Genomic DNA, 14,038 nt, shown 5'->3' on the forward strand with positions numbered 1-14,038 from the left:
CACGTTATAGAACCTTTGTACCTTCCTAATATGTATTCCACCCCCATCATATCATGCATCTTATAGCACTGCAGGGCAGACATCTTGTTGTATTGTGTGTCTGAGGCACAGGGAGATAAAGGGACATTGTCACCAAGATTTAAAGCACTTCCAAACCAGTGACATTACCCCCAGACGTTCCATTATTATTATGACCGGTAATGTTCGTGCTATGAAGACAGCCCGGGGAGTATTATCATCCAGGGGAGTCACTGTCCTGAAACAGCTTACAGCCTGAGTGCAGATAACCCTACTCCTGCAGTGCCAGGGCTAGTGACTGTCGGTGTCCTCTGCGCTGTGCAGGTGCTGCGCTGCTGCTCGGCGGCCCCCGGAAGTCATCGCTCTCCTGTATAATTCATACACAGACCTGCGGGTTTGCGAGAGTTGGAAGGTGGAAGTTCCGGATGACGTGTTCCAGGTCAGGACAAGACGGGGGGTCAGCGGTCTAATTCGGGGGGGGGCTCAACTCCAGTCCTCAAGACCCCCAACAGGTCAGGTTTTCAGTATGTCCCTTGCTTCAGCACAGGTGGCTCAATGTTTTGTTCTGTGTGGCCATCTGTTCTGAAGCAGGGCCTGATTGAGCCAGCTGTCGGAAGCTGGGGTATCCTGAAAAACCTGACCTGTTGGGGAGGGGGGGGGCAGTTGAGCCCCCTGGTCTAATTAATGCTGAGTAGCTCTCACCTGCACAATGTCTTCCTCCATATCTCCTTTTCTTTATCTGCCTTCCTCACCATTCTGCCTCTCTCCACCTCACACCTTTTTCTTCTCTCTTACTATCTCAATGTCTCTCCGTCCCCCTCCCTCACCGCTCCTCTTTAATACTGTTCCTCTATCTCTCCCTCACTCTGTTCCTTTTCTTTCTCCCAATTGCTCGGTTTCCCTTCTTCTCTTCCTCCTCTTCTACTGTCTCCTCTCTCTCTCCTCTCCCCCTATGATAGCTGTATTTCTACTCTCACTCATATCTCTCTTCTCTCCCTCCCTCTCCTCCCACCCCTTCTGCACTCTTTCCCTTCCTCCTCTTCTACTTCCCTCCCTCTCTCCCCTCTTCACTCCTTTTCTCTCTCCCCCTCACTCTATCTCTCCCTCTCACTCTTTTTTCTCTCTCCCCGTCTTTTCCCTCCTATCCCTCTCTTCCTCCCTCTCCTCCCCCCCCCGCACTCTCTCTCTCCCCTATGCTTTCTTTCTCCCTCCCCCTTACGCTTTTTCTCTCCCCCTTTCTCTCTTCCTCCCCTCTCTCCTCCCTCTCCCCCCACTCTTTTTCTCTCTCCCTCTCTCTTTTTCCCTCTCCTCCTCTGTCTCTCTCTCTCTCCCTCCCTCCTCTCCCTTCCTCCCTCTCTCCTTCTCCCCTCCCTTCCTCTCCCCCCACTCTTTTTCTCTCTCCCTCTCTCTTTTTCCCTCTCCTCCTCTGTCTCTCTCTGTCTCTCTCTCTCTCTCTCTCTCTCTCTGTCTCTCTCTCTCTCTCTCTCTGTCTCTCTCTCTCTCTCTCTCTCTCTCTCACACTCACACTCACTCCTCTCCCTTTCTCCCTCTCTTTCAGACTCACCTCTCCTTCTTACACCACATTCTTCAGCCTGCCCGGCGCAAGTTCGCTCCCTGCAGCACTTGTGCCGCTCCACCCTGCGTAGGCAGTTCGGCAGCCGCTGTCACCGCCTTGTCCCCTTATTACCAGTTCCCAGCACCGTACAGGACTACCTGCTCATGCACTCCGCGGGGAGTCTCCTCTGAGCGCTCCCATCACCTGATGGCGCTAACGCCTTGCACTGCGCCCCGCGGAACCCTCCGTGGTTATCAGGGACACGTCCTGACATTGTCACCCTGTGTCCCTTAGTGTACCGGGGGGACTCTGCACCTCAGCTCACAATCGTAGGAGCGAGGGGTCTCCCGGCTGTAAAACTGGGACAAATCCAGCGCACAAGAAAAACAGCACCAGCTTTATTAGAGAAAAGGAATCGTATTGAAAGCAATTGGAGTTATCCCTCTGATAAATCTGGTGCTGTTCTTTGGTGCTGATTCTCCCCCCCCCCTCCCCCACACCCTCCAGTTTTGCAGGCAGGCGACTTTAGTGAATAACCCCCACAGACCCTGATCGGTTAACCTCTTCACTGCCATGAAGAACACACGCATCACATTTTTATTACATGTTTTTATACCTTCATTCAAGTTCCATCACTGGTTGGTGTTGCCCGGTAATCTTGAGCTCTAGGTGACGGGCGACTTTAAAGATGGCTGACACTTCAAATGTACGTCGTCAGTGGCGGCGTTACACGGGAAATGCTTTACAATGTTACCTGCTTCTTTTCTCTCCTCGCATGCTTTGTAAGGATTTAGTTACTGGGGGGCGCTGCTGGCATGTTCTGCGTTACATAATGGGGGAGTAGGAAAACAAGGGGGAGGCGGCCATCTTAAATCTGCCCTATAGAAAATGCATACTACGTGGGAGATGCATGAAACTCCCAGTGAGCAGTAAAATGACTTAGGACAGTATTCAGAATATTGCTCGTTTAACACCTTCGCTGCCAGACTATCCAGCACCCTCTGTATGTACCTGCAGTTTAGCCCCTGCGTTCTCCTCTGTGTCCACCAGGTGGAAGCACAGGCCCTGGGATGCAGTGAGTCTAGGCCCAGGGCAGAAGCTGCTAATCACAGACATTATACTCTGCCAGGAATTGCACTAATTAAAATATTGATTGAGCATATTCCCCCTCACCTCCCTGCTATATATAGCGCTGGTTTTACCCACAAGTTACACTGTGATCGGCTTTAACCCTTTCAGCGACAGCGCAACCCGTCCGCAATGGCTATCTCACTTTAATGTGCAAATGACTACACTACATTTAAAACTATTATCTAATATTGTATGTCTGTGTAGGGTCCCCTTGTGTCTATCAGTTTACCCTCTACGTGTGAGAGTGGGGGTGCGTAATATATATATATATATTTTTTAAAAAACTAATTTATTCTGCACTATTGCAACTGGACTAACATGGCTATTTCCGTTTTTATTTATATTTATATATATATATATATATATATATATATATATATATATATATATACATACACACACACACACACACGTCCTCTTTCTCGTTGACTCATTGTCTGTCTCTCTCTCTCTCTCTCTCTCTCGTTGTCTCTCATGTTGTCTGTCTCCACTCTTGCTGTCTCTCCTGTTGTCTCTCTCATTATCCGTCTCTCTCTCGTTGTCTGTTTCGTTCTCTCTCTCGTTGTTTGTGTGTGTGTATCTATTTTGTTGTGTGTGTGTGTGTGTATATATATATATATATATATATATATATATATATATATATATATATATATTTCTCTCTTGTTAGCCCCTCCTTCCCCCCCAACATTAAATTCCATCTTTCTCCCATTATGACAACCTCTCAGTCTGATAAACGCTGATCAGCTGCTGTATTGATAGGTTGCGGATCTCTATTGATCTGATCGCAGGAATTGATCACGGACTCTGGGTTTTGCTCTCTGCTGTTATGCACGGCCTGTGTATTTAATTATCTGAAATTAAATAGCTTTTATATTCTGCCTACAAGCACCAAAACCTTGTACTAGAGGAAATAATAAATAAACACATATTGTGGTATTTAAAATGCATCGCATCGTCTTCTCCTGGCTTCTCTATCTCTAGTTACTCTTGGCCATTTCTGCACTCTGAGGCATAAGTGATGGGATGCTTTAAAGATGGCTGACACCGCAAATGTACTTGTGTACGACATCATTTGTACTTTTCATTTTTAAATGCTTAAGAAAACAAAACGTCTCTAAAATAGGCATCAAGGGTGAGACATTTGTAATGATTGTTTTTCTTTTTTTGCCACAAAAAATGCAAATATATACTAGACGCACACATATATAAGTATATGTGATGACAGATACAATAGACATCTTCAAAAAAGTCTGGATGTCTTTTTAGAAAGGAAAGGTATACAGGGATATACCAAATAATTATACATGGGAAGGATGATGATACAGGGAGTAATCCGATTGCCAATTCTTGGAGTCAGGAAGGAATTTATTTCCCCTTATGAGATATCATTGGATGATATGTCACTGGGGTTTTTTTGTTTGCCTTCCTCTGGATCAATATACTGTAAGTACGGATATAGGATAAAGTATCTGCCGTCTAAATATAGCATAGGTTGAACTTGATGGACATATGTCTTTTTTCAACCTTATCTACTATGTAACATCTATCTATACTACACACACATATATAAGTATATCTATACACACACTAATTTTATATATATATATATATACATACACATACATACACGTGGTGTATATATATACCAAGTGTCATGCAATAGTGCAACCGGTATACGTCAATATAAATATTGAAATGCCCATACACATCTATAGTTATGTATCTATAATCTGCCGATCTAAATCTTTGTATCTATAGCTCTCTTTCGTTCCTATAGCCAAATAACAGGCAGCCTTCCCGCTATATCTCCTGTCCCCATATTCTGTACATTTCCAGCTCTCCTTTTTCCTTTGAAGAAGTTTCAAAGTTAGAACAACATTTGCAAAGAATAATTGTTCGTTTGTTGTTGTTTTTGTGTCCTTCAACACCCCCCCCCCCCCAACCCCACTCTTCCCATGCAATCTGCCTTTTGTGATTGTCTCGAAACAATTATTGTGTATCAGCAAGCAGTGAGGAGGGGGCCGGGGTGGGTGGGGGGGAGAGAGACCCATTAACCGGTAATACAGAACCACATAAAAATGTGATTAGAGTTTGTGAGAGGAGCGCAGTGGGTTCCTGGTTAACACAATGAGATTCCTGCTAAGTGAGGCATAGGCGCTCCCTCAGTGACACACCGTATCGTGCACATCTCCTGCCAATTAAATTACTGAGGCAGCACAGGCAGCAATGAAAACACGTTCCCTGCGTTACTGGGGAGGGGAGACCCCCCAATAACGCTTCTCCCTGAAATGTCTCGCACTCACACACACAGAGCAGAGAGAAAAGGGACGTGGGATTTATTTGATCAGAACACCCCCCTTATAAGAACATCTCCTGGCTGCCCCGACGTGCCCCTTACTTTGGGAGGAATGCAGGTGCCTAATACTCGGGAGATAAGGAAATGTCACAGACACAATCACACACTGACAGTCACACAATGATACAATCACACACTGACAGTCACACAATGATACAGTCACACACCGATACAATCACACACTGATACAATCACACAATGATACAATCACACACTGAAAGTCACACAATGATACAATCACACACTGATACAATCACACACTGATACAATCACACAATGATACAATCACACACTGACAGTCACACAATGATACAATCACACACTGACACAGCAACACAATGATACAGTCACACACTGATACAATCACACACTGATACAATCACACACTGACACATTCACACAATGATACAATCACACACTGACAGTCACACAATGATACAATCACACACTGACAGCCACACAATGATACAATCACACACTGACAGTCACACAATGATACAATCACACACTGACACAGCAACACAATGATACAGTCACACACTGATACAATCACACACTGATACAATCACACACTGACACATTCACACAATGATACAATCACACACTGACAGTCACACAATGATACAATCACACACTGACAGTTACACAATGATACAATCACACACTGACAGTCACACAATGATACAATCACACACTGACAGTCACACACTGATACAATCACACACTGACAGTTACACAATGATACAATCACACACTGACAGTTACACAATGATACAATCACACACTCAGTCACACAATGATACAATCACACACTGACACAGTCACACAATGACACAGTCATACACTGACAGTAACACACTGACACAATCACACACTGACAGTCACACAATGATACAATCACACACTGACAGTCACACACTGAAACAGTCACACAATGACACAGTCACACACTGACAGTAACACACTGACACAATCACACACTGACAGTCACACAATGATACAATCACACACTGACAGTCACACACTGATACAATCACACACTGACAGTCACACACTGATACAATCACACACTGACAGTAACACATTGACACAATCACACACTGACAGTCACACAATGATACAATCACACACTGAAACCGTCACACATTGACACAATCACACACTAATGCAGTCACACAGTAACCGTACTTATGCATATTTATTATTTTTATAGCGCCTGCAGTATACACAGCACTTTACAAAAGAGACGACACGGGGAATTATACCATAATAAGTGCAATGAAATCAGACAATAGAACAGGACACCCGTGCCCCGCAGAGCTGACACTCCAAGTGCAACTCGGCTGCTGATGTTGGACAGGGAAACCGGCGAAGGCAGACGCACATACACACACCCACACACACTGCCGCACAGGCGTGCTACACACTCCATCTCACACACAGACTCACATTAATCTTTGACACCCACCGGTTTAAATGAATTCAGACCTCATCAAAGGACATGAGCAGATGAGCAGTGAGGGGGAGGAACTCGGGGGGGATCAGAGCGAGGGGATATTAGGCAAAATGTAGCTCAGATATTGATGTTTGAAATGATGGATCATGTGAGAGTGGCAGATATACTATTTGTCTAATAGCCCTGCAATTAAATCCCGTGTAAATGACCCATGCCTCATTTCATCCTAATCTATGGAATTTTGATTGAATTCGTCAGCTCTAATTGAAAAATACTGCACTTTAATGCCTGCATTGCAGGCCGCGGCACTGCTGCGTTTAATAAGGCCTGTGCCCGTGACCCGGCGGTGAGGCGCGTGCGTGTCCCGGAGGCAGGCAGGGCGCCCCGTGTGCGCGAGCCTCCAAGTCCCAGCCACCGTCAGATCACTCATTGTCTGCGATCACAATCCCGTAGCTCATCCCGCCCTGTAATGTATTGGAGAGTTCATGTTGTGATCTGTATGCATGGCGCCGACATACACCACGGCGCAGTGTAATGTGGGAGGCAGGACAATAGCATGGTATAAGAAAAGAGTGCATGCATGTTAGGACAAACCGAGGCAATGCAAAGGCGGTCCCTGCCTCAAAGAGCTTACCATCTAAAGATATGCCGTCTCTGTAAGTCTCCCACCATACCACTTAGATTGTAAGCTCTTCGGGGCAGGGATTTCCTTTCCTAGTGTCTGATTTTGCTGCGCTTATTGTAATATTATAATTCCCTGTACTGTATTCTTTGTGAAGCGCTGAGTACACTTTTGGCGCAATCTAAATAAAGACATACATATATTTCTGCGTATATAGATTATCTCTCATTCTCATTCTCTCTCTCTCTCTCTCTCTCGTATATATAATGTATATATCTCGCTCTCTCTGTGTGTGTGTATATATATATATATATATATATATATACACACACACACACACACACACACACACACACACACACACACATCTAAGACAGCGCTAAAATAAACTGTATGTTACTGATGAAAAAAATGATATTCTGTTTATTAAAGACTGGGATATAGCTTATGTCAATTGCAGAAAACACTTAATAAGGCTAAAAAGAAATTCATGTTCAAAAAATACTTAAATGATATGCACGTCCAAGCAATATTACTGAGCACCACGATGGGTCCTTTGGGAGTCACTGGCTGCCTTCTCCACGGGGGAAACTGATCCCAATGAAAATCTAAAAAAGGGGGGGAAAGAAAGAGAGGCGCACTCTCCTAGTGAAATACTGCTAGAACAGGTTTAATAAAAAGATACACTCAACAATGGTTAAACTCACAAACAACAGATAGTAAATTGCATTTATGAGTGCAATACTCAATACTCAGTCTCCATCTCTGCTGTGAGGACTCCACGGTCTCCCCCGGATCGGATTTGCGGTATGGAGCTGCTCCCGAGAGGCGGAAAGTAGCGCGGGGACACTCAAAATGTTGTCCCTGCCTGGGAATTCACCCCTCTCCTCCAATTGAGTTTTTAGTGGGGATCCGGACCGTTTTTGGTGGAGCTTTGATCCGTGGTGCTGTGCCGCTTCAGTTGGAGCTGTGTATCACCCAACGCATTTCGTTGTGTCTATGCAACTTCGTCAGAGGCTGAGGCTGTCTTGGATCTGCTCATATTTATATCAAGGAAAGGTCCAGCTAATGCATATATCTATTAAACATTTGCTTCATGACAACATGTACTGATCTTAGTAATTAGGCTACAGTATCAGATTGAGTAAGGTAATATCCATGCTAGCCTTAATGATGATGCACAACATGGATATATAATAAAACATTATTGTTAGTAATATTAATGAACACAGAATCTCAACTGATGTTTATAATAACACTAAATATGATTAAATAAGATACAAGTTGAGGATTCATATAATGACAGATGACTCAGAAAATCATGTACAACCAGTTTGAATGAACAAACTCCTAGAATGATACTCCGGAAAAGATTGTCTTCTTACTGAGTAACTGCAGATAAGGAATTTAGGCGAATAGAGCCCGCAGAAAAATTACTCCTACAATGTACCCTATAATAGGACTATTTATACAGCGCGTGCAAACCAAGAACACAACAAAGAGATGATCTTTACAGCCTGCCACAGTGGGCAGATAGAAAGGGCCAGCAGAGCAATGATATATATACTCACTCCACCTGGATGGCAGAGGGAACGACACATGGTTTTACTATAAACAGCAGCACAGAGCGGTGTATTTGTCATATATATTCCATGTGTGGAAGTGGCATTTGCTTTCAGCTGCTTCTTAATCTGTTTTTTTCTCTCTCGCGCTCTCTTACGCGCGCGCTCTCTCGCGCACTCTCTCGGTTGTCAGTAGATTGTCTGGAGGAAAGATGTCCAAAGTGGTCTCAATGTAGTTCGCAAAATTATTTCGCCGCTTTTTTTTTGTCAATGTAGCAAAAATGTTCACAGAACCTGCAGGCGTGCGCACAGTCACGGGGCTTTCTAAAGTGATGCAAACATTTGCGACAATGGTGAACTTTAGTTTAAAAAAATTAATTAAATTAAATTAAATTATGTCACTTGACCGATGTTATTTTGCATAGTGATGTCACGTGAATGATGTCACTTTGCATGGTGATGTCACGTGACCGGTGTGACTTTGCATAGCGATGTCACGTGACCCTCGCATTTTTTAGGCCAGAACTGTATTTTCTTTTCTTGCTATATTTTTCGCATAAAATACAGCCAATTTGGCGACCTTGCGCACGTTTTGTGCATCACGAGTCCGGAGCTGAGAGGTGTATAGTCTCCTATGAGCTGAAGTGTTTTAAAATAATGTTAGGGTGCTCCCTGGCGGCTCAAACACCCTATATTAACTCTTAAACTGCCGGAGGAGTGTGAGGCACACCTGATGTACACGTGCTGTGTATTACGCACACTGCTCATATTACAGATACGCACTGTGTATCACGTGTATGCAATACTGTGTTACACAATGTTATACATGCTACATACATGCATTGCACCATGTTACAGATATACTCCTTTCTCTCTCTGTACGCCGCTGTAAATGTGTTTTGAGAGATACAAAAAAGTCTTCATACTGTTAGGAATAAAGTGCAGAGAACAACCTGTAACAATGCAACATGACACAATAGTGTTTCACACACACAGTCACTTATATTTATACAAACATACAATGACACAGTGTCACAATAAGACAAGCCCACACTGATATGTTGTCACAGCACATCCTGTGTGATACTGGCAGATAGAAATACAGACACAGGCTGCATTCATATATATATATTACACAGTGAAAAGCTGTCACTAACCACCAGACACAGACACGGTCTGTCACGTGTAGATATTCACATGCAGCACATACTGACAATCTGCCATCCACATCGGAAACTGACACATTCGGTCTGGCAGATATACACAAACACACACACTGACACACTACCAGACACAGACATAACCAGACACTGTCATACAGATAAACAGACACAGTGACACAATGTCACACAGACACAGTGACATAGTGTCATACAGACACAGCGAAACAATGTCACACACACAGTGACATAGTGTCATACAGACACACAGACACTGTGACAGTGTCACACAGACACACAGACACTGTGATATAGTGTCACACAGACACTGGGATAGTGTCACACAGACACTGTGACAGTGTCACACAAGCACTGTGATATAGTGTCACACAGACACACACTTGCCATTTTCATTTTTTTAATTTATATTTTACTTGTGGTTTAGAACAGTTGAGTTTCTCTCACATTTGGGATGAAATAGGCATTCAGGAGACACAGACGTATCCTCAGTTCAGGTTGTTTTATTAAAGATTCAGCACTAAAGTCGCTCCAGAAATGCCTATCCCCCTTTCCTTCACACTGCAAATGAAACACATTGTGAAATCCCTTATACTTTTCTGTCTTGGAGAAGTATTGAGGTAAAATCATATTGTATGTATGTTCATTTTCATACCTCGGTCACTGGAACTTGGCAACTTTTCTCTGTGTGCTCAGTTAGTATGGAGCAGAAATCCAGTCCCTAAGGCTGAGTCCAGGGTCAGCGCGCTTACCCGCTGACCCGCGCTGAGCCGCGCTCACGCTTACCAGTGAGCCCCTGCAGCCGCAATGAGAGCGGCTTTAGCAGGGGCTCGCGCACGCTTCCGCAGGCGTGCAGAGGCGGAGGACACAGTCAGATTTAAATTTGCGCACTGAGGGGAGCAGAGGACCGGTCACGTGAGCGGTTCGCCCAATGAGGGAGACCCAGCTCTGTGACATCACTGGCCCACCCCCAGACACGCCCCCGGACGGCGTGCGGACTAAGGCCAGGGAAAGCACCCGCTTTCCCTCAGCCTCTGCGCGCCTCCGCATGGCTGCTGTCCCTATGGACTCAGCCTAACAAACCAGACTGTATGGTATATTTCCATTTCAGTGTATAGCACCACAAGCCTGGCAATTATGTTGCACGCATCCTGTTATTGCTCCATATAACCGCTCCTTATAACTTCTCTTATTGCCCCATATAACCCCTCCCTAAAACTCCTCCCATTGCTCTATATAACCGCTTCCTATAACTCCTTTTATCGATCCATTTAACTGAACCCTATAACTTATCCTATTACTTCATATAACTGCTCCCTATAACTCATCCCATTGCCCCATATAACCCCTCCCTATTACTCCATATAACCCCTCCCTATAACTCCTCCTATTACCCCATATAACCGCTCCTTATAACCCTCCTATTGCTCCCTATAACTCCTCCTATTACCCCATTTCACCCCTCCCTATTACTCCATATCACCCCTCCCTATAACTCCTCCTATTACTCCATATAACCGCTCCTTATAACCCTCCTATTGCTCCCTATAACTCCTCCTATTACCCCATTTCACCCCTCCCTATTACTCCATATCACCCCTCCCTATAACTCCTCCGATTTCTCCATATCACCCCTCCCTGTAACTCCTCCTATTTCTCCATATCACCCCTCCCTATAACTCCTCCTATTACTCCATATCACCCCTCCCTATAACTCCTCCTATTACTCCATATCACCCCTCCCTATAACTCCTCCTATTACTCCATATCACCACTCCCTATTACTCCTCCTATTACTCCATATCACCCCTCCCTATAACTCCTCCTATTACTCCATATCACCCCTCCCTATAACTCCTCCTATTACTCCATATCACCCCTCCCTATAACTCCTCCTATTACTCCATATCACCACTCCCTATTACTCCTCCTATTACTCCATATCACCCCTCCCTATAACTCCTCCTATTACTCCATATCACCCCTCCCTATAACTCCTCCTATTACTCCATATCACCCCTCCCTATAACTCCTCCTATTACTCCATATCACCACTCCCTATTACTCCTCCTATTACTCCATATCACCCCTCCCTATAACTCCTCCTATTACTCCATATCACCACTCCCTATTACTCCTCCTATTACTCCATATCACCCCTCCCTAGTACTCGTCCGCCATGACACAGTATGAATCATTTGCCATCACTTTATTACTATAACATACATTACAATAGCTGGGTACAGACCCCGGACAGAGAATCCGCACAGGGGAACCCACATGTACAGGCTTTGCTCCCCAAAACACTCAGGTGCATTTTAACCCTTACAATGCTGAAGGATTCTGCTGGGCATTACTCTGCAATTCAGCACAAACAGTGGCTATTAAAGCTGCAGTTCTTCGCACGGCTCAGAGACCATATTGCTGTTGCTGCCTAAACCTTCCTATGTTATCTACAGTGACTCTCTCCTTTCTTTGCACTCTGGTGATATTTAGGTAGGTGGTGGTGGGGGGGGGGGGGGGGGGGAGGGTGGTGTAGGATGGCTCTTATCTCTCATTCTAATGATCTGTTTGTATGTCTTTATTTATATAGCGCCATTAATGTACATAGCGCTTCACAGCAGTAATACACGGGGTAATGAAATAAATAACAGATACTATAAATAACAGATCATGGGAATAAGTGCTTTAGACATAAAAGTAACATTAAGGAAGAGGAGTCCCTGCTCCAAGGCTTTGTGTTCACTACACGGATTTTACTTGATTCTTACGGGATCACTTAGATTGTAAGCTCTATGGAACAGGCCTGTAGCCTTATGTTACCGTTAACCTGTTGCACGTATTCCCACTGTTTGGCATGTATTTAGCTCCCATTGTAATGCTGTGAAGAGCTGCACACGTGGCTGAACGATATTAATAAAATGATACATACAAGGTGCTGACCTGATAATATGCTGCCTGAGAACTAACACATTCTCCCCGCTCCCCGCTGTCTCGCAGGGCCATGCCAGGTGAGAAAACAGATTCATGCAAAAGATGACAGGCACATTCTTGTCTCTCTCCATCCCCGCGCGGTACAATATGTGTGTCATCTTCTGCCACGTCATTTCTTGTTTCTAAATTCTGTTTAACGTGTGCCATACACTTTGCCTCTAATCCTTTGTGTTCACTCTGTCAGTAATTCTTAGTGTTTAGTTTGTTTTTCTTTGTATGTGCTTAATTACACCCCAATTTTCATTATTATTTGTCTTTTTTTTTTTTAACATACTCAACTTCAGTTCTCAGGATGGAAAGAGACAAGAATGTGTCTGTCATCTTTTGACAACCCCCCCCCCCCCCCTGCCCCAACAGGTCAGGTTTGCAGGATATCCCAGCTTCTGCACAGGTGGCTCAATCAGTCCCTGCTTCAGCACAGGTGGCTCAATCAGTCCCTGCTTTAGCACCAGTGGCTCAATCAGTCCCTGCTTCAGCACAGGTGGCTCAATCAGTCCCTGCTTCAGCACAGGGGGCTCAATCAGAGGCTCAGTCTTCGATTGAGCCTCTGATTGGGCCCTCTGTGCTGAAGCTGGGATATCCTGAATACCTGCCCTGTGGGGATCTCCTGTTACGTATTTGGCAAATCCTTGCTCATAATAAAGGGATGTACGTTGGTACTGCGGTGTTAAGGACACGCTGAGCTCTGAAACTAAATTGTATATTACGTGCAAGTTTACAATCTGTGGAACTGGAATCAGGGACAGTAATACATTTAAAGAGTCATTACACCCCCCTCTCTCCTTCCCCCCCCCCCCCCCCAAGACAAGTGCCATGTTTATTAGACTGAATGGAGCTGATTAACACCTTTAAAAAAATCTGGATGTTATCTTCTTATGCCTTTTTTAAAAATACTTGTTAAAATTGTTAGCATGTCTATGGTAAACAAAAGCTTGGGCGGGGGATTTACAATCTTTAGCTAATGCCCTTTTTTAGTGATAAGATGCTTTTTCAGTCCCCAAAGCCACGGGTAAATTGTTATTTTTGTTTTGGTTGTTGTTTGCAAAGTAATGATGAAGCCGTCACTAGTCAAGCAGAGAACCGGAAGTATCTGATAGACTTGAATTCAGTGTTCCCGGAGAAAAGTGAAAGGTATCCATTTTTGCCAAGATACAGACAAATAA

The 14,038-nt window shown here is 44.4% G+C and overlaps 1 protein-coding gene across 1 annotated transcript in view; it reads left to right on the forward strand.

Moving 5' to 3' along the window:
* ASB18 (ankyrin repeat and SOCS box containing 18) overlaps positions 1 to 7,357 on the forward strand; it is a 35,659-nt gene extending 28,302 nt beyond the window's left edge. The window contains 5 exon segments of the mRNA XM_075609974.1: positions 218 to 366; positions 368 to 457; positions 1,577 to 1,591; positions 1,593 to 1,622; positions 1,624 to 7,357. Coding sequence (XP_075466089.1) covers positions 218 to 366; positions 368 to 457; positions 1,577 to 1,591; positions 1,593 to 1,622; positions 1,624 to 1,764 — 425 coding nt within the window. The 3' untranslated portion in view covers positions 1,765 to 7,357.
* The last annotated feature ends 6,681 nt before the right edge of the window (positions 7,358 to 14,038 follow it).

This window comes from Ascaphus truei, chromosome 7 (genome assembly GCF_040206685.1).
Source record: "Ascaphus truei isolate aAscTru1 chromosome 7, aAscTru1.hap1, whole genome shotgun sequence".
Classification (NCBI taxonomy): domain Eukaryota; kingdom Metazoa; phylum Chordata; class Amphibia; order Anura; family Ascaphidae; genus Ascaphus; species Ascaphus truei.